General features: G+C 40.5%; 1 protein-coding gene across 2 annotated transcripts; it reads right to left on the bottom strand.

The window, feature by feature from the left end:
• Window positions 1-2,769: 2,769 nt before the first annotated feature.
• Window positions 2,770-17,703, bottom strand: LOC307255034 (KN motif and ankyrin repeat domain-containing protein 4-like). Of its 2 annotated transcripts, none has more exons than XM_080033633.1 (10): window positions 17,560-17,703; window positions 11,608-11,688; window positions 10,023-11,519; window positions 9,061-9,136; window positions 7,048-7,296; window positions 6,845-6,929; window positions 6,024-6,243; window positions 5,803-5,945; window positions 4,982-5,182; window positions 2,770-3,416 (listed from the first exon to the last, which is right to left on the bottom strand). In XM_080033633.1, exons 2-10 carry the CDS (start codon window positions 11,621-11,623, stop codon window positions 3,321-3,323), a joined length of 2,583 nt encoding a protein of 860 aa, XP_079889759.1. In that variant the 5' UTR covers window positions 11,624-11,688; window positions 17,560-17,703; the 3' UTR covers window positions 2,770-3,320. The 2 variants fall into 2 exon arrangements, with proteins under 2 accessions (XP_079889759.1, XP_079889760.1); XM_080033634.1 differs by having other exon boundaries at window positions 7,048-7,293.
• Between the last annotated feature and the right edge of the window lie 7,548 nt (window positions 17,704-25,251).

The following is a 25,251-nucleotide window of genomic DNA, read 5'->3' as shown; positions in this document are numbered from 1 at the left end:
CAAAAATCAGACTTGTCCCATCAGTGATCATGTTTCATGCTGGTTTAGTCCCGTCGTTTACACTGTAACTCCATTCACAAACCTTTAAATTATGTGAGTGTGTGTGTGTGTGTGTGTGTCTGTGTGTGTGTGTGTGTGCGTGCGTTCATTATTATGCATGTGAGTGCTACTGTTCATCCCACAGCCATATTTGAACCGTTTTGTATGCTCTTTGTTGCACAACCCTCTTAGAATGCCTTCTGTATTGTGTATTGCATGAGAGAAAAGAGTGAATGGAGGTGTGCGGACACACCGGTGTGAATGTGTGTGTATGAGTGTGTGTGTTGTAGGTGTGTGACAATGTGTGACACTGGAGAAGCTTTGAGGGTGCTTTTTGATTCATTGATTTGTAAATATGTTTTCATAAGGTTTTTGATAATGTATTATACAATTATGTAAAAGAAAAACTGTACATAAGATTTTAGATAAAGTGTTGACAGTTATATTAATTTATTTGTATAAAAGGAGAGCACTGCATTCCCTGATTGTATGAAATTTGTATTACCCACCAAAGTGGTTTGTGTTGTTTCTTGCTGTGCATCATTTAGCATTCATTTTTGTGTAAAACCCTTTTTTCTTTGTTAGCCCACGTCAAACATGGTATCCCATGAAAAACTCCACATCTTTGAAATGCTTTACAATTTCTGTGTTAATGAAATGATTGATTTTTGTTAATTTGTGCCTTTTTTGTTAGCTTTTTTTTATTTTCCTCTTTTAGTTTTCATTAAAAGAACAGGGATCAGCCAACTACTGTACATGCAAAGATGAACTGTATCAAGACCAAACTGGTTTCACTTATTGATTTTCTGTAATGGATTACTTTTGAATATCTCTATATATTGATATATAAAATCTGACTGAAAATGTGCTTAATGTGTGCTGTTTCATTTTCCGCACCATCTGCTCAAAGAGTATATACGTTCGTCTCATTGAAGATTTTTAAAGGGAGACTATTTAAAGGACGCTGAACTGCAGCCAGTTGGGCTCAGAATATTGGCACATTTGGTTTACTATCTTTTTTTTTGTTATTTTAAAGTGGCTTGTAGCATCTTTGAATGTCTTGAAAAGCGCTATATAAATCTGGTTAATTTTTATTACTAGTAGCTTTATTGCTGTTTTAGCTCATTGTTTTGGTTGTCAAACCCATATATCTATTGTCATTTTGGTTCAGCAAAGAAGCTGGGATGAACCACATGTGTGCACCCTGTCCAACACTGAACGATAGAGAAACTTATCATCTACATAGTGAACACAAATGCATCTTCAGAAGCTAAAGAGACAGATATTCCCCTCACGGGTTGTTCAAGACAACAACAAAACAACAAAAAATCCCTGAATCTGTTGAAACGGGCCCCTCCATCATAGAACATGGGTCTGCAGACCAATCTACTGTACTGTTTTTACAGTTGCAGAGTAAAGAAGAGTGCTGCTTGTTTAAGAAAAATCTGTAAAATAATGTAGCCTCTAAAATTTCCTCTCAAAGTGCACCAGATTGATGCATTTTACTTTAAAAAGGTAAAAAAAAAAATCCGGGAGGGCATGCCCCCGGACCACCCAACAAGGTACAGGGTCCCTCCAACAGTATCCCAAAATCCTGTGGGAAACACTGACTTCCTTAATATGTTTTTGCCATTAATTGTTTGTATCCGTGTGGAAAAGTCAGTGTACCTGACTGGATAGGGACGAGTGGGGGGCTCTTTAAGAGTCTGTGCCCAGGGGCCCATTATCTCATAATCCGTCTATGCTTAAGGCTATACTGATCACCTTTACTGAGGCCTGTTTTTGTAGGGAAAAGTGTATTGTATGCCTATACATCAACAGAATGGGCACATGGCCTACGCCTACACAATAAATATGTATTGAAAAGGCTTTATTTCAGTAGTTCATCTTTAAATTGGACAGGAACAAACAGCACATAGGCTTTAGTTTGATAGAGCGGTAATGGATTCTGTACAAGTCTCACCTTATTGTGAACGTTTGTGTGCTGTCTGAAAAGCAGTTCATTCCATCTCCATCTCTGCCACTTTCTTAGGATATATATTTGCTCAGGGTCATTACAGCAGCGGGATGGTCAGTAAGCCGGGCCTGGAAAAAAATCCTCTGGGGAAATGAGGTGGCTTTGCTCTGTCAGACAGATTGTTAGCATGCTCCCCTCCCCTTCTCCACAAACCAATTCTTATCTCACCCACAACGTAATCCCAGGTCCTCACACAAACACTAAAGCTCTGCTCCTTACCGTTTCCAGAGCAGGGGCTTGAAGAACATAGGCCACTCAAACACATCTGCTTTCACGCCTGACTGGGCCATTCCAGATGCATGTTGGCTTGCAGGTGAATCACATTGTGTCCACTCTCATGGTGGAATTAGAACAATTTGGTGGGTTTCAGGTTTCTAATTGTATGTCACACTTGAAAGGGATTAGATCTAATCCCTTGGTTATGCTCATTTGACAATTTCAGGTTCTTTTTTTATTGTAGCTTCTCTATATGTGCTATTGTGTTTGGTTTAGTCGGCAGTAGGGATGGATGAGATATGCCACCTGCTGGTCAGGTTTGTCACCACAGCAACAAAGCCTGGGTATGGCTTTTTTTTTATGCAGCCTGACAGCTCAACAATTGTATTTAGGAAAAAGCTTTTTTGCTCCTTTTAAACGACAAAATAACACAAGTCATTTTATTAAAAATAGACAGTTTATACATCGAGTATAGCTATTACTATAGACACCAAAGATCTTTCTATCTTGGACTTGGCATGCAGCATGGGACAAGTATTTTGCAATTCTTTGTATATTTTACATACTTTATATTTTGTATTTAAAAAAGTGCTCGGCTGCTGCAAGAACGATAAAAGCTATCTTTATTTTACCTCTAAAAACACAAAAGCACTTGTGATAGTGACACTTCTGTGATAAACACAGATCTTTTGATTACCGCAACATATCTATCTTACTAATACACCAAACCATAAATTGTAATAAATATAATTTTTTTCATTGCATAGTTTGCAAAGCTAAGCTGCTATTGGATGTGCAAAGAGCAGACATAACTATGAACATCAACAGTATAGAAAACACAGCACATTTACTGTTTAGGGCATCATCAATCGGAACACAGGTTACAGGCTTTACCTCACTCACTGATAAAGTCTTGCCATCCCAGAAAACAGAAACGATATCATAACAACAACAGCTCAGCTTGAGCACATAGCGTCTGAAGTGTCCCAGACACAGAAGGGCACATGTGAGAGGATTGTATGTCTGCAGATTATTTTCCAGTTTTCCATTACTGCAAAGCTCGAGCTTTAGCATGGGCCTGTAGGAGGGCAGCTGTATCAGTGTGGGAATCTTGAATGGCGATAGAGAGTGCAGTTCGACCACCCTGTGGGACAACAAGAAAACAAACACAGAAAATTGGGATGGAGGTACAAATCTTAAATTCTGGGCCCATATTAAGTTAGACACATAAGACGTGTATACTTCATAACACCTATTTTTAGCTGTGCTTTCAGCTCAATGGGATGCTACTATTGGTCAGTCTCATAGTTGGTAGGTCACCCCGCCCGTTCAGACCCAACGAAAATATCAACAACTGTCAGATTGGATTGCCGTGAAATTCGACTCAGACATTCATGTTCCCTACAAGATGAATAGTCATAACTTTTAGCGACTTGACTCTTGACTTTTCATCTAGTGCCATCATCAGGTCACAATTTCAAATGTATGCAAAACTTTGGCATATGGCCATTTATCTACAAAACCAATGACATTCCCATCAGCCTCAACTATATCATGCAAATGCTAGCATGGTTGTTGTAACATTGAACTTGCTACACATATAAGCATATTAGCATTGTCATGCTAGAAGTACAGAATGGCTAGCATAGGGCTCAACTGTGACGCCCGCTTTTTTAGCGGCTCACGTTCCGGAAGTAAATTTTGCCGATTCAAAACCTCCATTGACATTTTAATAATTTGTTATATCAAACATTTTAACCACGGAACCAAGTCAACCAGCTACCCTAATACTCATGACAATGAAACATTTATTTGCCGCTAATTCCTTTTTTGTGAAACAGAGATAAAGGCAAGGGTACTGTGTAGCCTACATAATTTTTTTGTGGAAGCAAAGGAACTACTCATCCCACAATCGATTGTGACTCCCAAGATTTCCCCAAAAACGTATATTTGTACCATAACCATTTATGATGTGCTGTTTCTCTGTAATGACAAAAATACGACTGTTTACTACACTTGTAGCAGCCGACAGCCGAGCTTCTTTTTTTTCTATTGGCGGCCACCAGAAAGCCTAATTTTAAGCCCTATAATGGTAGACTTTCATTATGTAAGTTGTTTGAAGTAGCAGAAGTTAAGATACCAGAAGACAGATAAGATATCAAAACTACTGTATGTGCAATGTTGTATTTTCTGTTCTTAGTATGAAATAGTTCAAATGATATTTTGTCAGATTTTAATTAGGCCTACTCAAATTTGTGGCAAGGTAAAACATCTGTATAGTATAGTCAAGATAGGACGCCTTTGGGTGGTGTTACTACTTTAAAGGCAGACTGTGTCAAAAGTAGAAGATACATTTGCATCGTCTCCTCTGCCTCTGCTTGCTTCAAAGTGGCAGATAAGGTACTGTTAGCGGATTAGCTCATCTGAGCCCATGGAGATTACGTTTACTGTAGCCCTGATTAATTCTGGGAAAGCTTCAGCTGCGTTCACACTGTCAGTCCACCCACGTCCACTGTCAGTCATAACATTGCACAGCTTTCATAGACCTAAGCTCCTTTTTTTGTGCTCATTTATGTCAATAGAAAAGTAGATATGGCGGTTTTGTTCATAATGTAACAGGATTACAGAGAGAGAAACCGAGTTAGGGTCAAATGAACTAGTATAATCATGTAAGTCAATTGATAGTGGGATTGGTTTCTATAGTTTCACCTTGTCAGTCAGTGTGAGGTCACACTGGCTCCTCTCCAGCAGCAGCCTTGCGATGTGCGTGTGGCCCCTCTCAGATGCAAACATCAGCGCCGTGGTTCCCTGGTTGTCCTGGATGTTAGCGTCTGCTCCGTGGCTCAGCAGCAGGCGAACCATCACCACACGCCCGTGCCTCACTGCCAAATGCAGAGCAGTTTGGCCCGTCTGTGAAGAGGGACAGACAGTATATGGTAGGACAGAGACAGGTAAGAAACATTTAGAAATGTATTTAAAAAACACTTTATTTATCCCTCTGCACATTATTTATATACTGTTTGTATATGAAAGTAACATGTCACCTTTTGAGGTTCTGTGTCTTGCCATAATGAGTCTTCAAAAGGACACTCCAGCAAGCTAGTGCCTGGCAACAGCAGTCTTCACTAACTACGTGTCCAATAGCATTGTTGTTGCTAACGACACAAACACTGCTGAAGATGATCGGTCGGAGAAGTTTTGACGGGCTTGCTCCGACTTCCTTTGTTTACAGAGCCTCGGCTGTGTATAAACACCAGACTTTTTTTCAGCATGCAGTAGCCAACAGGTAGCGGACAGGGGTTAGATATTTTGACAAAAAGGGTTTTGGATTAGAATGGCTAACTTCACATTTAAGCCCAATTTGACATAACCTTGATGACATCATCAGGGTTATTTCTTATTTACCGCTTTAAGACAAACAGATGTGTAAAATTTGTGGGATGGCCCTTAAATATTGTGTGTGATAAGAAAAGAAAAAGGCAAAAATTATCCATGTTACTTTTAAACTGTGTTCCCATTGGTTGTTTTACCTGTCTGGAGCAAATGTGGATGTTGCCCAGCTCCATTAGTTTACGGACCACCTCCATGCCACCTGGGCCCTCAGGGGCCGTTAGCGAGGCCAGCATCACTGCTGTGTAGCCCGCGTTGTTCTGAAGGTTCAAATCACTCACACCTGTAAAACAAAGAAAGGAAAAGTCAACTTTTTGTGTATTTACACACCAACATGTTAATGAACTCTGGTGACACAAACCTGTGTCCAGGAGGAGGCTGACGATGCTGTAGTTGCAGTGAGACACGCTGTAGTGCAGCACTGTGTTGCCGTTGTCATCAGCCAGGTTGACCAAGAAGGCCAGCAGTGAAGGTGTGGTCTTCTTCACTTCTCTCAGGTACAGAGCCAACCTGCTGGCCTCTGAAGACTCATCTGCTGCTAAACCAAACCAGCACTGGAACACCACAACCAGGGCCTTCCTCTGGAAAACATATGAGGGGTATTAACTTTGTTATTATTATAAACTAGATGTTGGAATATTTATCTTTCGCCGTATTTCTGTCAACCTAACAAATGTATTTCCCATATTCTTATAGTTTTGTTTATATCGGTCTCTTTCGCAAGTTTCTCTGCTAAATGCTCCGCTATATTCAGTTAGCTGGTCTCCAACTTTGCCTGTCTGCGTTTTGCTGCTGTGCCAGTTGCATGTGGTCATGTTTATTAGTGAATTCATACTCAAAGCAGCTGGAAATTGATGAGAGCAGTTAAAGTTAAAATAAAACAGTAACGTAGCAGGCCATAAACACTGGAAGCAGAAAGATGCTTAGAAACTCTGTTGAGCTGAGGGGAACTACTGAATTGACTAATAAGTATAAGTTGGTACCTTATATATTACATATAGATATTTTATCCGCTTTGATTTTTAAAAGGTGCAGCTTTACGATCCAATAAAGCTTTGTAGAAAGATTTTTCACATTCACCTTAAGATATAATATATAAATATAAAATTTAGTATGTGAGCAGTGTCAGTATTGCATAAATGAATTAATTTAGGTTTAATTGAAAGACTAAATACTGCTTACCATTTCATCATTGGGGTTATCCATGTTGTCCATGTGGTCTTTGAGGAACTGACAAGCAGCCATGAAATCTGCACTCACTTTTTCCCTAGAAGAAAGAGTCAGAAAAAAGAGAGAATAGAATTGTTGCCTCGTTGTGTGAAAAGCTATTACCTGAAAGTAAACATCACAGTTACATTTTCCAAATTTTGATCCGGTCCTCTAACCTGCCCCCAGTGGTAGTTTCTGAGCCAGAGTTGCCCTCCATCTGTTCTCCTGGAGGCTGTTGTTTCATATTGGCCGTTCTCTCTTTGGCCACAGCTTCCACAGACACTACGCTTCCATCTGTCCGTCCTGATCCGGCCCCTCCCAGTAGTATCTGTCCGTCTGGGCTTGTGTGCCTCTTTTCTCCCATCGGTCTCTTATCTGGGCCTGCATCCTCCTGGGCAGCACGCATCACCCAAGGGCTGATTCTACTTAAAATAAATAAATAAATAAAATTAAAACTCATTGCCATCCAAATGCTCGTAGATGTTGGCAACTGAGGTTTTATTGATCAGTTTTGCAAGCCACAAAGTTAATAAACATTGCTTAAATACTTCAAACATTTTACTCCAAAAGCCAATCAACCATTTTCCCAGACAACGTCTGGGTCGCCTTATGTAGGAAAAGGATAAAGATTTTTGGAGGACATTTATTATCTTATGCAAATGATATGGACCAGGATATTTCATATAACAATATTTAGAGTCCAATCCTTTTAAAGCATATAAGCTAGAAATCTAAGGAAAAAGTCAAAACAAATAAATAGAATAGAATAGAAAGTGCTACGGTTTTGAAGAGTACAAGTCTCACTTTGTTGACTTATACTATAGACAATAAGTCTGTAACATTGTTACAGCCAAACAGATCTATCTATATACTGTATTGTTATAATGGAAACTGATTTTCACATACTCAGAAGGCATGGCAGCCATTGCTTTTCTCTTTTAACTGACAACTGTAGAGGGAGTGGCAGTCATCTCACAACTTAATTGATGACGTTTTTCTCAGTCAGAACCATGCAGCAGTAGTTTGAATAACCTCAAGTTAGTATGCCTGTCAACCAAAGCTCTGGGTTAAGCAATACTCATAACTCTAAAGGTGAGAACACACCGGGCGCGTTGGGTGTGGTGGGCGCGTTGAAAAATCCTATTTTTGCATAGGGAACCATTGGTTTAGGCGCGAGGATCCGTTGGCCGCGGCAAAGCGTCGCTTTGGGCGCTTTGGGCGCGTTACCAAAGCGTCAACGCGCCAGCAAAGCGTCAAAAAAAGATGAAAAAATTGAACTTTCAACGCTCCAGCGCGTGACGTTTAGCCGCGTTGGCCAATCAGCGGTGAGCTTGACCCGACGTCACTGGCAGAGAGCCCGAGGACAGAAAAATCTGAGACAAAATGGAGGAGCAAATAATCACCGCTGTGTGTGCGAGACCGTGACAACACAGAGGCAAACACCGAGTAGGAAATGTATTTACGGCTGGCTGCCTGGTGCCGTATGAAGCCGCTCGGGGTTACAAGATGTGGGGAAAGTGAACCAGGAGAATGGGCTTCCTGGTTAATTCAGTGAATATGTGCGGCTGTGCATTAGCCGATAAACCAAGTTAGCGCCGGTCGGTTAGCATTAGTTAACTCACCCGGTTGTGTGCGGCCACCACCTCCATATAATGAAGCCAAACATAACGGCTTAGTCCGGGGAACTTTCACAACGAGTACAGCGAAGCACCGCGGTGTTTATATCTACGCCAGCCACGGTCCCCTGTCACAGCCAGGTAGGGTAATGTAGGCTAGTTGCCTTTATTTTCTACTGCCCTGCACACAATGCTGCTGTAAATGTGTTTGGTATGGTGCTGCCTTGCTGTTTGTGTTCATTTCCGAGTGGCGTGAATCTGTTTTAAGGCTATTTGTTCCGTTCAGTTGATGTTTATTTGTCTTTTGGCACAATTGTTGGCCGTGTTGTTGTTTTTGTGCGGACATGATCGCTGTTGTGTCGGGTCGGTTCTGATCGCAGCCATGGTTGATTAGGGGAATATATGGGGGGGAGACTAGCTGCGAAGCGTTGGAGGGACGCGTTGAACCACTTTTTGACACAAAATGACCAAGCGCCAGATCGGGCGCGTTGGTCGCTTTGGCCCAAAGCGCCAACGCGCCCGGTGTGTTCTCAGCTTAAAGGCTGCTAAAGTCAAAGAGAGTTATTTACTAACCCATCATCTACACCCCCTGAATGTAGGTACTTTGATGTCTGGGCACATCCGTCTGTCTTCATGATGGATTTGGAGGCTACACAGAAGATAAACAAGAGAGAAATGGATGAAATACCAAAACACAGCTGAAAAACAACATTACATGCTCCTGATCAAATACATGACTTAACATGATGTATGGCTTATTCATTTTGGACGCAGCCATTTTATCCCATTTTGTAAAGATGCAAATATGAAGAAGACAAGTCAACGACAGCAGGGAGTTGACATCTCTATGGTCAATTGTGGGTCTAAATTGGCTGACTTTCAGTTAGTAAAGACTTCTTTGCTGTGAGACCAATGTTTGGGAACGACATTTAGCCTTACATTGAGGACAGAAAGTTCCATATCACTTACTTCTCCTTTAAGGTTTTAAAGGTTTAAAGGTTTTGCTATTTAGGTTCAGTTTTTAACATGTCTGGAGATTTGAAACACTTGTTCTTTTCCATAGGGTTTTGAATAAGCTACACACTTCTCACTAATTCATATCTACTAGTTCTGCTTTGCATCCTGGGATTACTGATGCTTTAAAAAAGGGGAATGCTCGAAAACTCAAAAGCAGTTCACTAATAATGGGAGCTAACTAAGGTCAACCATGTGCTCCAATTAAATAGGACTGGTCGTCTAAGATATTCCCTACTGAAAGTAATGTTTTATTCAGTCAGATAAAACATGAATTCTTAATCCTATCCTTATAGCACTGCCTCTCAACATGACACCCCTAAAACAGGAAGTCAGAATTTAGTCTGAAGTACAAATGTGCTGTTGCGATATTCAGTTATGTTGTTATGTTTGTTATTTTGCTTTAAGTTGGTTCTTGTGGAATTAATACAGACGTGGAGCAACCATAGTCAGTATCTGCATTAATAAGTCCTTCAAAATAGTTGTGATTTATTTATGAGAGAAAGTTCAATATACAATACCTCCATGTTGAATTTTCTCTCCATCACTGTGTCCATGCTGGGTGTAGTAAGAGGAAAGGATGTCGACAAGCCCCATCATCTCCTGCTGCAAAGAGTTGACTTTGGGGTCTGGGTGCTTCCGAGGTTTACCCTCCTCTCCTGACTGACCGTTAGCACACAAACACTCCCACTGCTGATCCAGGAGTCTCTTGATCTTCTTGATGTGATGGATAACCTCCGCGTTGTCTAAGCCATCAGCCTCTCCAGATTCAAAAGACGCTAATGAAGTGATTCCGCTGGTATCGACCAATGAGTCTTTTTGTTGACTTCTTTGTCCATTCATGGTAAGAGTTTTGGACCCTCTTGAACCTTCATTTTGTGGTTCCATGGATCTCACCGTTGTCTGATCTCCATACTGGTCTATCACCACTCTCTCTGCACGGACCCACACCCCAGGATTCTTCTTGAGGTGCTCAATCTTCTCATCTTTACTTCTGCTCTCCGCTTGCTGCTCCCTCAGCAGCCCTAAGGCCCTCTGGAGCTCCAGGCTCGTCTCGTGGAGCTTTTGCTCCAGCACGGCTACCTTAGCCTGAAGGGAGGTCACTGTCAGCAGCTCGTCCAAGTCTGAACTACTTCTCCACTCATGACTTGGATTAGAGTTTCCTTTACCGACACTGTGATTTTGAGGAAACATGATGTGACTTTCATGCCGAGGCCTTTTTATGTCTGCTGTGCCGTAATGGGACGAGGTGTGTGAATGTGCACTTCCATTCATTGACAGGGGTTGGATATTTGGATTCAGACCCAGTCGGAGCCTTTCTTTCTCCTCTTGCATAATGCAGATCTGTGCCCTGAGCTCTGGAATCACCCTCATCTCCATCTCCAGCTCACCCACACGTTCAAGGGCCTCTGTCAGGCGCCTCAATAGTGCTGAACAGTCCTGTGGTCTAGGGCTGTCTGAGGAGCGGAAGACATCTTCAGAGGAGAAATTATTTTCCCCAAGGTGATCCCTCGAACTTCTGAGGCTTCCGGGGTCATCGGTGGATTCTGATCCTTGTCTAAGCAGTACTGTGAGTGGCAGACTGGAGGCACGGAGGAGATGGGGTCGGATGTGCTCACCTAGAGGTTGCTCATCAAACTCCTTGATCCTGGCCTCCATCTCTGCCAGGGATGTGAGCCCTGTGGGGGAAAGTGGTGACCTGTGATCATTTGCCCAGTAGGAGTAGCCATGATGATGGGGATCTGACAGTCGGGACCTGGGACCAAGAGCTCCAGTAGATCCCCAGGGGCTCGGGCGGTAGCCACACCCAGAGGTGTTGAGGTGCCTGGGTAATGTGCTGGCCCGGGGGCCCTTGCTTCGACGCTGGATGGGGACTCTTTTGATTGTGTTGCCTTTCTCGATGTCATCTACATATTTTAGAAAGTCCAGGTCAATTTGATAGCCATAAGGGGTCTCCACTGAGTATGGGGGCTTCCCTTTAATTCCATTCTCTGTTGTTTTGTGAGGCAAGATGTTTCCTGTAAACATCAAAACAGTGATTTAGTATCTATCACAAACAAGTCTCTGATTTAGGAACATTCTGTCATGTTAGGGACTTCTTTTTACCGTTTCGTCCTTCCATTCTTTGTTTTGTTGTCTTCAGTTGTCCAAACAAGTTGTCACATTATCTGTTTGGACCCTGGGTATCTGACAAAACAATCAAAAAGAACGATGAAGTGAGCCGGCAAGGCATGAGAAACCCATTATAGTGTTTTTACAAGTGGCAGAAGTGGTTATTGTGAGATTATCTAATAAAATAATGAACACATTAATGATTTCTGAGGGGGAATACAGATGAATTTTGGCACTGACATTGACTTGAATTTTAGCTGTGGTATTTCTGGTGGGAAACATTTTATGACCAGATGGAAGATCGCTCTAAACAGAGATAGTTATTTTACTCCCACATTAAGTGCAAAGCACAGAACACAAACAGCCAATTACGCTGGTGCAAGGGCTTCCTCTCTCCATCTCACTTTGTTCCCTCTCATTCTCTTCTTTTCCCAAGTACTTCTGTTTCTCTCACATTCTCACTGCTTCATTTCTTCCATGCATCAGGCTTCTATTATTCATCAGTGGCAGGCTTGATGTTCAGTTGATTACAGCCTTGCCATCCAGGACGGGAGCTGAAAATAACTTTGAAGCTGTTTAGCCCAGCAGCTATGGCCAACGGAGCAAACTATACTCCTACAGACACAAATACAGACGACCATTGTTGTGACTCACTACTTTCCTCCCTCCCTGCTCTCCCTGTGCCTCCTACTAAGTCTGTCGTTTTTTTCTCAGGTCCTTGGTTTACTTTTACTGAACGGTTTCTGGCTGTTCCTTTTTCCTCTCTCGTGATTCACTTAATTTAATAAAACTATAATATTAAACGTGTTCGTTTCTTAAGAGGAAGAAAAAGATGCAAAAATGCTTGAGGAGTCAGACGAAAAAGGTTCTATGGTATTTAATGAAAAAATGATGTTCAGCAGGTTACAGTTATGCAGGTCAAGCGAACAGCCAAAAAAGTGAGAGTCTCTCTCTTCATCAACACATTATAACAAGTACAGATATGCATTTGATTGGTCTATTTTGAATCATCCTTCTTCTTTCGTCTTCCGGATTGTTGAATCTGCCATATGGGAGAGAAAAAACGCCTCTGTGCTGGTGTCCTTGATAGAATAAGGTGTCTTATCTGTTGCTAAACTACCGGTGTGAGCGAGCCTACAGAGGGCCATTGTTAGAAAAGGATACTCGTTGGCCTCGAGACTTTGGGAAAGTCAAAAATTGTACAACAGTATGTCATGGGATGTCTCAGTTCTTACAGAAGGAGCTTTTTAACGCAGTATAGAGTTCTACGACTTTCTATATCACATGTTTATCAATGGTTAATTGTTAGTTAGGCTATATAAGATATATTGATTAAATGAATTAATGATGGGGATATATCATCATTAATTATTGAGAATTAAAATCCTGACACCTCCCTGCTCTCCCTGTGCCTCCTACTAAGTCTGTCGTTTTTTTCTCAGGTCCTTGGTTTACTTTTACTGAACGGTTTCTGGCTGTTCCTTTTTCCTCTCTCGTGATTCACTTACATTAAATGATTTTAACAGAACATGGCTTTAACGCCCTGTGATTCTGCTGATTCTCCATCTGCCTTCTTGTCTGTATGATAGAGAACAGTCTATATACTCTATGTAGTCATTGCTTCTATTACGTCATTCTCTCAGTGTCTCTTCCTTCCACCCTTACCTCTTCCCTCTCCGCCCATGTCCCCCCTCTCCCTCTCCTGACCACCAGCCTCTGTGGCAGCTTGCTGTCCTCTTCAGGCCCCGCAGCCACCCAGCCACAACCCCAAACAATGTCAGCTATGCAGTAAACAGACAAACACCACCAAATGGCCCCTCTGGGAATTTTGAACTCCATCATTCACACTCTCTCTGAGGGCAAGCAATAGACAGCAACGTATCTGCAAATTACAGATTCGGTTGCGAACATTTCCCAAGCTAAGGCGTTAAACACTAAGAAATGTCTGTGTATTAACACAAGGTCCAATGCTTTAAATGTTTATGCACTCATGAAGGTTCTGCATGCACTCTACGAATACAATGTCTGCTAGTATGTTGGCCTTCTAGTTTGAGGATAGTTGGAGTTTAATATATAGAATGTTCAATATGTTCCCCCTGAAAAGAGTAGGTATTTCTAAAAAAGATATTTTTAGGTAAAATGACATGCTACCGCAAGACTCTGTATTGTGTGAGATTTCCAGATAATATTCTTAAAATGAATCCTGAGTTTTGTTACCGGTCTAAAATTAAACTTTGATGATAACTTACATTTAAAAAAAAAACTTAAACAAAAACACCTTTTTTCTTTAAAATAAGTTTTCAGTTTTCAAGCTCTCAAACTCAAGAACAGCAGAGTTTCCGCTCACTGTATGTTATGTTCTGTTGCCCCTACAGAAATCGGATACATGTGTCATACATTGAATCGTATGTTGTTATGCCAGTAGGGTTTCATGATGATGAGAGGAATATTTCAGCACTCAACAAGTCTAAATTTAGCCTATACATGTGGGTGTAAAGCTACAAGTACATGTCAAGACATGAGACCCAGACTTGTGTCTTCATTTTACCAACTAATATAAGATCATTCATTTGAACATCCTCCAGGTATAGACAAACTGGGAGGGCAACGAGATCAATCATTCTGTTGTGAGGAAACGTCTAGAGCTAGGGAGGCTCTAAGGCACGAACAGGCTGTATTCACAACTCACTCTTTCAATCAGCATTGAAAAGCGAAGCACCTGTTACTGCAGACATCTAAATCAGTGTCGGACTGCTGGCTGCAGTTCAGCAGAATGCAAACACTTTCAGCAAATTATTTTATAGTCTGGAGTTAGTTTAGGCATTTTGAGCTAAGATTTCTACTTCTTAAAAGTACTCATACACAATGAGTGATTGCACACAATAAAATCTAATAAGAATGTATTTAGAGTTATTTGAGAGGATTGACGGCACGTTTGTCTTAATGCTAAATATAAAACTATAGCCAGGAGCCTACAACAGGCTTCTTAGCAGTGCTGGTAGGCAGATGTGTGTACCTTTGGACAGAGACAGGCTAGAAGTTTCCCCCTGTTTGCAGTCTTTATGCTAAGCTAAGCCAACCCTCTCATTGCTGTAGCTTCATACTTACCATAAGGACATGACAGTTGTATCTTATTTATTATCTAACTCTTGAGAAAAAAAATGAATAAGAGTATATTCCCCAACATATCAAACAATTCCATACCAACTTATAACACATTCAAGTGGTTCATCATACCACATTCAGATAGAGAAATAAACATTGTCAGACTATTTATTGCGTGCTCTCAGACAAACAAAGTGAAGTCCAAACTGCTTTAGCCCACACGTTACTTATACACACACTATAAATTTAGACATCCTTTGGGAATTTCTCCCTGACCAGGTTACCACAGAGGAAACAATATAGCAGAGTTACGGTTAGGGCAATTCCCAAGAGTCATTGCCTAACTCTATCCACATTTCCGTGGCACAGGTTTTAATTGTGTATGCTTGGAGCAGCGGGCCCACCTAACAGGAAACCAAAGAAATGAAATGTAAAATATTTGACTTTCCCTAAACAGGCCCCAGCCAAACGGCACGGCGCAATGCTACAGTGCCTCGGAACACATTGAACTCAAACCAAAGTCAAGCATCTGAGTGAGTTTAATATTTCTTTCATGAATTTTGGAGGAAAATGAAGGATTCCTTTGTATCCAGCTTAAGCCCTTGTCTTATTTCAGTTAAGGAAATGTCAGTTTTCAAGTGTCCTTTATTTGAGTTCTCCTCATTTTTCTGGTCCCACAACAGCCGCTCTGTTCCTCTGGATAAATGTGTCTGTTTTCACACAGACCTTTTAGATTTCCTGTATTAGCACTAACCTCAAAATCCCAACCTCTCTATCCACAGCATTTTTCAACCAAAGCCACAAATTAAATATGAACTCAAAGCACAGCAAGAGGGGGGGCTCCCAATGAAAAAAAAGATAAATGCTGGAACCTTAGATAACGGCAAATTGATCAATTTAGAGTTCAAATGACGATAGCGGTTAACATTTGGTTAGGTCACTGAGGGTAGCAGAGACATGTTGCAGTAGTCATTTTTTAGCCATGCTAATGGAAAAACGTTAAGGATAGCAGTGTTGGTTGGTTGTTTCACTACTTGGTCCATCGTTGTTTTAAATGAAATGTCAAGAAATACTGGATGGATTGCCATATTCATTCCTTGACTTTCCATCTAGCTCCATCATTAAAGGCATACTCAGCAATGTGACAGAAAGCTTGTTGATATTTGAACTGACCACCAAAACAAATGCACCCCTCCCTTCGTGCTCCTTCACAGGCTGTGCCCACAGACACATCTTGCCTTAGCATCAGCAGTCATCATAACTACCTGTTCAATAGCATTGTTGTTACTAACGCCAAGAACACAGCCTTCAGCTGATGGGTTGGAGAAGTGTTGCTGGGCTAGCTATCGCTCACTCGGACTCCCTTTGTTTACGTACACATTCAGGGTATGAACTTTTGTTCAGAGCAATTGCTGTATTGACAGGTACCGGACGGTTAGTAGATATTCCCGGATTTGAATCCCAGTATTTAGGATTACAATGGCTATCACCACCTTTTAAATTCAAATTGTGTCCAACATTTTGATGTATCCTATGTACAAGTTCTCTGTAAAATTCAAATTAGCCTGAGCTAAACTTTGTGCTAATTAGTGCACATTAGGATGTTGACAAAATAAAATAAAATAATAATAAACAGCATTGTCACTGTGAGCCTTTAGCCTATTATGCTCATGGTAGCATTTAGTTCAAAGCAGTGCTGTGCTCACCATATAGGCTGTATCCTCAGAGTCATTACAGTGTTCTTTTACAACTAACACATACCTTCTTTTATCTTTTTTTTTTCATTGGTTCACTTCGGGTAAACTTTCAGAGCTGTCGATTTTGATACTTTGTAGCATTGTCCTGGACTCAGTCCCACCCACTTGTACCACTTGATATGACAGAATCACTTTTTGACATCAGTACAATGTGTGGATGTCTGACTTCTAGTTTTCTCTCTCCCTCTTTCTTTCTTTCTCAGCACCTTTCCATCTGCCATTACATTATGTATATATAAACATGTTTTCCCTGTCTATGTTCTGTTCCCGGAAAAATCCTTCCTCCATTCCACTTTTTGGCTGTACTCACCGCAGTTTTTTCCATAACTCTAAACCTCATCTTCTGTTCAGAGTTGACTTAGAAACCAAAGCCAACCGTCTGGACTTGAGCTCCCTTTCCCCTCCTTCTTTATCCTTCCCTTCATCTTTTTTCTGACAAACCCACATTTGTCACTAACTGTCTCCATAAAGACTCCCTAGAAATCCCTTAAATCCTGTGATCTCTTTTTCAGTCTTTATGTTTTCGTCTTGGCATTTTGGAGCACTGGAGTTGTCCCGGTCGCAGTCCAACAGCAACAGGGTCAGAGTTGCATTGTGCCATCTAAGCCTCATTGTGTGGCCTGTGGAAGCCAAAAGCTAAGGGGATAAAACAGCTGCCAGGGGCTTCACGCACGAAGGAAAGCTGTGGTATGTTAACATGGCACGGTTAAAATAGAACGTCGGCTGCCTTGTGTGCGCTCACGTGGAGTTGTGTGTTTGTGTTGGTTCGAGTGCGCTTCTGTGTGTGTACATTTTGATGACATAAAATGTAAATGTAATTCAAAATCCAATCTTTAAAAAGCAAAGTTATTCTCCTGAAAGTGGCGATTAATATTCAGCACAGTCCACTCTGGTTCCACTCTACACAATTTGTTAAATCACTTTAGAGTCAAAAGCTTTCTTGACCCTGAATTTAGATCAGCCAGTCCAGGAATCGAAGACTTTCAAGGTCATCATTCAACATATCGGCTTTGATTAACTATCCAATCCAACAGTCCTCCGGTGGCTATAGGAGATACGAGAGGAATATTAAAAAAGAGCTTACCTTGTGACATGTGTTCAACAGTTTCCTCCACTTTATCTTGATGCTGATGTGAGGGCGTATATGTCAGACAGTCCACTACAGTCTGCTCTCAGCTCAGCTCAGTTCAGGCTGCCTGTCTGTCTCCTGAGAAGGAGGGGAGGTGCCTTTAGGGAGAGGGGCATGCCGCGGCTGTTTGGTGAATGCCAATGTGCTGCCCCTGCCATAACAGAAACTGGGTTTGCTTGTGTATGAAAGACAGCACGGAGCAGGGAGGGGCTGGTGAACATGCCTCCTGTCCAACAAGACTGACAAGTGAGTGGCTCAACATACGGGAATCACACCCACTCCTTCAGCAGCAGCCAATAGGAGTTTAGAGGTGTAGCCGGCCGGGAAAGACTAGCAATCCTTCTGGGACCCCTGGTGACAACATGTCAAAATATGGGGCATCTGGTCTGAAGTGAGAGAAAGTACCAGTGTCACCTTACTGTGTACCACCCATAATGCTCTCAGATAACGTCGGCGACCACCAGGCAGTGCTTCATAGATCTCCCTCTTTCAGAATGTGTAACTCAGCCCAACGTTATGTGCTCCCTGTCCTCTATAATCAAGTAAACAGGAGGGGGGAGAGAAGGGGCTTGGTGCCAATCTTAGGGGTTAATTCTCTCAGAGCATACCCCTCATTCTTCGAGGATTCTCTTTCAGCTGCCTCTCGGGCACCGTCATGCCAGGAAAGCCTTTCCTTTTCTCAGTGGACAATAAGTAACAACCGCCTAGTCTGATTGCCTGTCCTTCGTCAGCAAATTGGTTGTGAAGAAGTGGAAATTGCTTTTGTAGTGGCACGGTTCTAGGGTTAGCGAAGTCTGTCTGACCTTTGCTCTGTCCACCACTTTGGTCAAGACCAGAATATCTGAACAACTATTTGATGGATCGCTAGGAAATTTTGTAAAGAAATCCAAGGATAAAGCCTCAAGACCCTTGTGATATCCGAGACTCTTCTGAAAAACCATCAGCAGGTCAAAGCTTTGATTCATCGCTGACGATTATGACTAATGTCTTTGCTAAACGTCTGACTACTGCTAGCACCACCATTAGGTTGATATTTTTGTTTCTTAATGAAATGTCCCCACAACTATTGGATGGAATGCCATTACATTTGTTTCAGACATTCAAGTTCCCCTCAGGATGAATTGTGATAACTTTTAGCTAAATGTGTAGTATATTTAGAAATACCAATAAAACATGATATTCTCATCAGACTTGTCTGTATTGATGTGTTGTATTATTGTGTGTGTGTGTGTGTGTGTGTGTGTGTGTGTGTGTGTGTGTGTGTGTGTGTGTGTGCGTGCGTGTGTGTGTGTGTGTGTGTGTGTGTATTGCTAAATAGCAAATGTTATGTTAGTATGCTAACACAGTTAACTAAGATGGTGAACATGGTAAACATTGCTCCTACTTAAAGGCCTACTTCACCAGTGGGAATATGAAGGTTTATTGAACTCTGAGATCCTATGTAGTATAAATGTGCAAACATTTTAGAAATCGGTTCATCCTAGCCTGAGAAAAGGCAGAAATAGTGTTTTATGCTCTCACTGTCTAACCCTACAGTTTGCCCAGTTGTGACATCACAACTGGACAAACTGTATTTTTGCACATTTATACTACATAGGATCTTAGAGTTCATACACCTTCATATTCCCACTGGTGAAGTAGGCCTTTAAAAAAAATGTATACCTTATTATTTACAATTCGTCTCTCTTTTCCCTCGATCTAATTTTGCAGTGCCCATGTTTGTGTTGGGGGATTAACTGACTCATTGGTCAATTCAGGACAAGGGTAATGCATTTTCGAGTTGTGTATATCCCACAGAATGTGTCTTACAGTATGAAAAATAAAAAGGCTGGTAACAACCAACTTGAGCCTTAACTCAAAGCAAAATAAACTGGGCAATGATGAAAAGTGTAGGACATGATGAGACGGGAAAGCCTCCCAAAGAGCTGCAACCACTGCCTTGTGCCCCACCATGGATGGAAAAGGAATTAGCAAGATTTAGCAAGAAATACTCCTTTTCCATTACACAAGCAGACAACTGACTCCGAGAGGGATTGTGGTTTTACTCGGAGGAGAGAAAGAGAGAGAAAAAGCAGTCTTTATTGGACCAAATGACTGCTGACGGACTGACCACATATACTGCAAAAAACTTGGCCATAAGGCAAAAATGTTCTCAAAAGCAGTTTCAGAGAAAGATTAAGAGTTGCATCACATTTTAGGAGAAATGGGGTATGAATTGACTTTGTTATATGCTTCAAATATTTGTAGAAATATGAACGAATCATTAACTTACACAAATAAACGTTATGGGCCCAGAAAGTGAGATGCTCTTTCAAGGCACAAGGTTTGTCATCATTCCTTTTGGAAGCTGCCTCCTGGTGGAAAGTATAGCTGAAGGTAAGTTAAACTTGAAGTCCTCACTGAGGTTTTATGTCACTGAAATAATTTGAAGATTATGCCATTCTAATTATAGTCAGTCAAGTTTTCATATTTTGTTAAACCATAGGTCAATGAGTTTTTCGAAGAACCAGACTTTATTTATTTAAACACAAAACAGATTTGAAATGTAGTTCAGTCCACCTAAATGTCTGTCACAGCATACTGTGCATCTTTTCCCATTCCATGCCTATTATGTAACTTTTGGCTTGTGATCAGAGGAGTTACAGGTTGTGCTATAGCTACATTGGCCAACCCAAACAGTGTAAGTAGTCATGTAACATTGACCTAAGAATCAAAACTGTCCTTTTGACCAGAAGGCCACAGGCTCACGTCAGCTGAGCTAAATCTAAATGAAAGATGCAAAAGTCTAGAGGCTTGGATACAATTTAATTTACAGATGTTAGTTATTTCATTATTACAGTTAAAGTTTGCATTAAGCTTGAGGCTACCTTAAGTAGGATATATTCGGGAATGGTACAGTTCACAGGCTGCTCTGTGTCATAATAATCGCTTACTTACCTTTTGGACATCACTTACCATTACATATCCATGACAAGACCCTTAAACTAACTCATGAACGTGATGAAATACTATACATATTATTGAGTTTGAGAACATTCGAAATGCATCCCTATGTATATGTAGTTCATTAATCCAATTACAAGTGAATCTTTAAAGGTTGATATTTTATCGTTAGATGTCCTAGGATTAGCTTAGCATTCATTTATTATTCAGCGTTAGCTTACATTTCTCCTTTTGGAACCTTTGGACAGTTTACTGAGCCAATAAAATGGAAAATGATGTTGTTGAGAAATCACACCAGCATCCACAGAACAGAGCATGGCTACAGCAAATATGGACTGACCACAAATATCTATTTAACTTCCCTTGTTTGAATAAACAAGTAAACAGTGTTCCTAGAATTCGGAAATAAATTGAGTTGTTATCTAATAATTTAGCAGCAGCCAAAAGATAAAACATAGAAAGTAGAAACTGTTTATGAAAATGTCACTAAACTTTATTATATTTAGTTCCATGTTTTGAGACAGACACAGAGAGAAAAACACATGCACATTATCATCTGTTCTAAATATCGCTGCCATTATTCCATTAAAATGAAAGTGGTAGGAAATTGGCCTACAGAAATGTTTTTCATATTAGAAGCAAATGATTTGCAGATCAGTCCGAAGAATGGAATGTGCTTAAAGCAGGGCAGTTTGAATGGATGTTGCAAAACACTTGCTTCAGTGTCCCCCAGCACTAGCTGTTCAGGCAGGAAGCATTGTTAAGTCTGATGGCTGCTGGCAGAAAAAAACACCTCAGGTGCATTTCCTCCGCCCCTTGGCGAGATCTAGACAGCTTTGAAGATTGTCTGCAGCTTCAGCAGACAGTTTAACAAGCACTGGGTTGGCTTTGTGTGGGATAACTTGCATTAAAGGTCACACTGTGTGTGTGAGGGATACTGATATGATATATTGATTGTTGGTTTCATGATAGGATGAAATAAAGTACTGGTAAATGTCTATTTTTGTTTATTCCATAATCAATTTGGAGCTCATTCACTGCCCCTGAAAATAAAATCCCAATCTGGGATTCACATGGCAACTTCACAACTGTCAAATTGAACAATGGAACTGTCTGAAGAACATTATGGGCCCACAAAAAGCATACGATTACATCAAATATACTCTATGGTCCCTGGGGTAAAATCACATTTTACGGCAGCACAGAATAGGCTAAGGTCAAATGGAAATAAAATGTGTAAATTAGGTTGTTATGGAAATTTTATATATCTACAACTTGTAAGAAAAAGAACCAAAACTCAACTGAGTTTTAAGTATTTTAATAAAAAAGGATAAAACAAACAAAGTCAAAAAATATACTGTTCTGTTTGCCAGCCAGAATATTTATACAGGGGTTTAATCAATGAGTTAATTCACTCAGGAAACAAAATTAAGCCACCTCACCAAGGTGGGGACTTTAAACAGAGGAAACATATGTCATATCAATTTAAGGAAGACAGTCACCATTCAGGGTTCAGGACTCCACTGTTTTCTCTTATCAATCATTCAATGACAAATGACAACGTGTCACAAGACAGTAAACAATTGGGATCATTCTTAAAGAAGCCTGGAAAAAACCCACAGGAATTAATTTTTCCATCACATAGGTAACATATAAAAGTCGTCACAATACAGTACTTGAGGCTATATAGGGGAGAGTGGCCTAAGTTGTGCAACTTTTTACTCAAAGTGACTTTAAAGTGAGGCCTTGACAGTTATGTCTCCAACTCAAATATGTACATATATTTCAGGATGTTGTGCATCCCTGGCAATAAAAACTTTGGATCTGGAATAAACTGTTTAAGAAATATAGCTTTTGGAAAAAAAGTTTTCTTGTGGCACAACTTGCCCGCGGTGTGGTTTAAGTTGTGCCACAAGAGAGAATACCACCAAAGTGATATTTAGAGTCCATTTTTCCAAAGCTCGACTGTCACAAATTTATCCCAGTGTCATCGATAGCTGCGACAGATGTCATTCTTCATCATGTAATTTAACCCATATGTTTTATTCTTGCCCTCTACTATCTCGCTTCTGGCAGAACTACTTTGATACAATGTCAAAAATACTTTTGAGGACAATAATTGTCTCTCCTCATATTGCTATATTTGGGATTCCTGTTGATTACAAGCGTTATACTTCCAAGCACTTAGACATTTTAGCTTTCACCTCTTTACTGGCGAGACGGCAGCTTCTCCTTAACTGGAAGTCAACTAAAGCTCCCTCCAGCTCTCGATGGCTCAGTGATGTCATGTCTTTCCTCAAGTTAGAGAAGATTAAATATTCACTGCGAGGTAACACAGACAAGTTCTACAACAAGTGGCAATCCTTCTTAACGTTTTTCAACTCGCTTTCTTCTATGCCTCCTGATTAGGGCTGCGACTAACGATTGTTTTGATGATTGATTGATGTGCCGATTGTTTTCTCGATTAATCGATTGTTGATCGATTGGTGTTTTGGTCCGTAAAATGTCAGAGAATGGTGAAGGGTGTTGATAAATTTTCCTGAGCCCATGTTGACGTCCTCAAATGTGTTGTTGTGTCCAAAACACATAGATGTTTCAGTTTACTGTCATAATAGGATTAAAGAAACCAGAAAATATTCACATTTGAGAAGCTGAAATCAGAGAATTTGGAAATGTTTTATTAAAAAAAATGACCTGAAACGATTGAGTAATTAATTGATTAATTGTTGCAGATCTACTCCTGACTGTTAGGCCCCACCCCACCCCCCCTTTTATTTTATTTTATTTAATTTTTGTGTGCTAATTGTTTTATTTGTACATGTTATTGTATTTTAATTATTATTATTATTATGATGATGATGATGTTTATTACAGCTTGATAATCCCTTCCTGTAATGTTTGTGAAAAAAGGAAAATCAGAAATATGGCATTTGTTTTGACTCGTCAAGTTTACATGTCTATGTATGCACTGTGCCATATTTTCAATAAAAATATTGAAAAAAAAAAAAAGAGAGAATACCATGGGGTAAATTGTGCCATTGATATATATCTCATAAACTGTAATGCAAGACAAATCCATAAGACAATTACTTATTTAAAGAGGACCTATGATACTTTTCGACTTTTATGACCTATAAACGTTGTTATAATGATTTATAGTCATGTTTAACCATACTAGAGTATCAAATAATTACGTACATGCATTTCGACGTATTCCCTGCTGACCGTCTGGGGTGGCTATGCAGAGCACTAAACACTATGGCAGCCGGTCGAGAAATAACTTGTTCAAATTTCCGGGTAGTTTCTGTCACGCTCGGGTAGTTTCTGTCATGTTTCCATGTATGGTAATGCTGCTCAGGCAAGCTCCGGCTGCATGCCCCCACCTTCCTGAAAATCTCCCGCTGCTGGAAGGAAGGTAACCAATCACAACGGAGTGGGGTTTGCAGCAGGGGTGGGAGGGGCGGAGAAGCTCAAAGCAGTGTGTAGAGAGAGACTGCTGTGCTCGCTAGGGTAAGTGGAAGAGTGTCCCGAAAATCTACATAGTTTTTTGTGATGTGATACGTGTCACTTTACTCTATAGCAGTTTTTAACAAGAAATTAAGATCAGAAAAGTAGTATAATAGGATCTCTTTAAGGTTTATTTAAAGTAAATATGTTACAAAGATTGAAGGTCAATTTTCTTAAACAAGGCCTAGCAGATCTAGGTGGTTTTGCCTGCAAAGCTCACAATGACAAAGTCACCTTTATCATCTTTCTGGCCATCTGAACTCTCATCAGTGATATCGTTAAGTGGAATGGAGATGTCAGTCTCTTCTGAGCTACTGTAGACAATCACTTTCTTTTTGGTGACCAGCGTATACAGCCATGCCAGTGGCACAACTCTCAGAAATGTACTTCGCACTAGTTGCTCCGTGCTTGTGACTGCCACCTGACAAATGTGATTCCCCCTCCATTTCTGCCTTTAAATCAAGGCTCAAAACCCATCTTTCCACCCTGGTTTTTCCTCCCCATTAACTATCTTACCTCTGCACTACTATCTTTGTTTATATTTGTGGATGTATGGGCTTTATGTCTTTTATTTTTGTTATTGTTATTTTACCTTCATTGTTTATCTACTGAATGCACTATGTACAGCACTTTGGACAGTTCAAACTGTCATAAATGCGCTTTTATAAATATATTTTACTTACTTACTTACTTATAACTCACATAGGCCCTTTGGCACAAATCACCCCAACCCCAGAATTTTGGATAATAGGCATGATGCAGCAGTTTAGGGCTGACATCGTGCTAACTATATAGACACAAAGTGTAGCATACTAAAGCACTAAAACATGTGTCAAATGTTTTCAAATGTGTCTATAATTGTTCAGACACAATAATCAAAAAACCATGATCATGGAAATTTTACTTTGAAAGGCAAAACATAGTTTTTTGAGCTTAAATGTGCTTATATATTATTCCATGTTTCTCCCTTCTTTACAGCATGAGTCAAATGGATGGCTCTTCTTAAATATGTGGTCACATTTCCAATTTCTTCTATGGTTTTCTAGAAACAAGGGATGGCACACTTTCCCAACCGCACAACTTAGGCCACTCTCCCCTACTGTAAGTGCATTTTTGCAACAAAAAATAAATAAATGCACAGAACTCCAGAGTAGAGCTACTCTGATCCAAGTAATTAAAAGTACTGTAATATAGTAT

This window comes from Ammodytes marinus (genome assembly GCF_949987685.1).
Source record: "Ammodytes marinus genome assembly, chromosome: 9".
NCBI classification, from domain to species: Eukaryota; Metazoa; Chordata; class Actinopteri; order Uranoscopiformes; family Ammodytidae; genus Ammodytes; species Ammodytes marinus.
The sequence above is the reverse complement of the archived record's forward strand: the minus strand, read 5'-3'. Positions and strand labels throughout refer to the sequence as shown.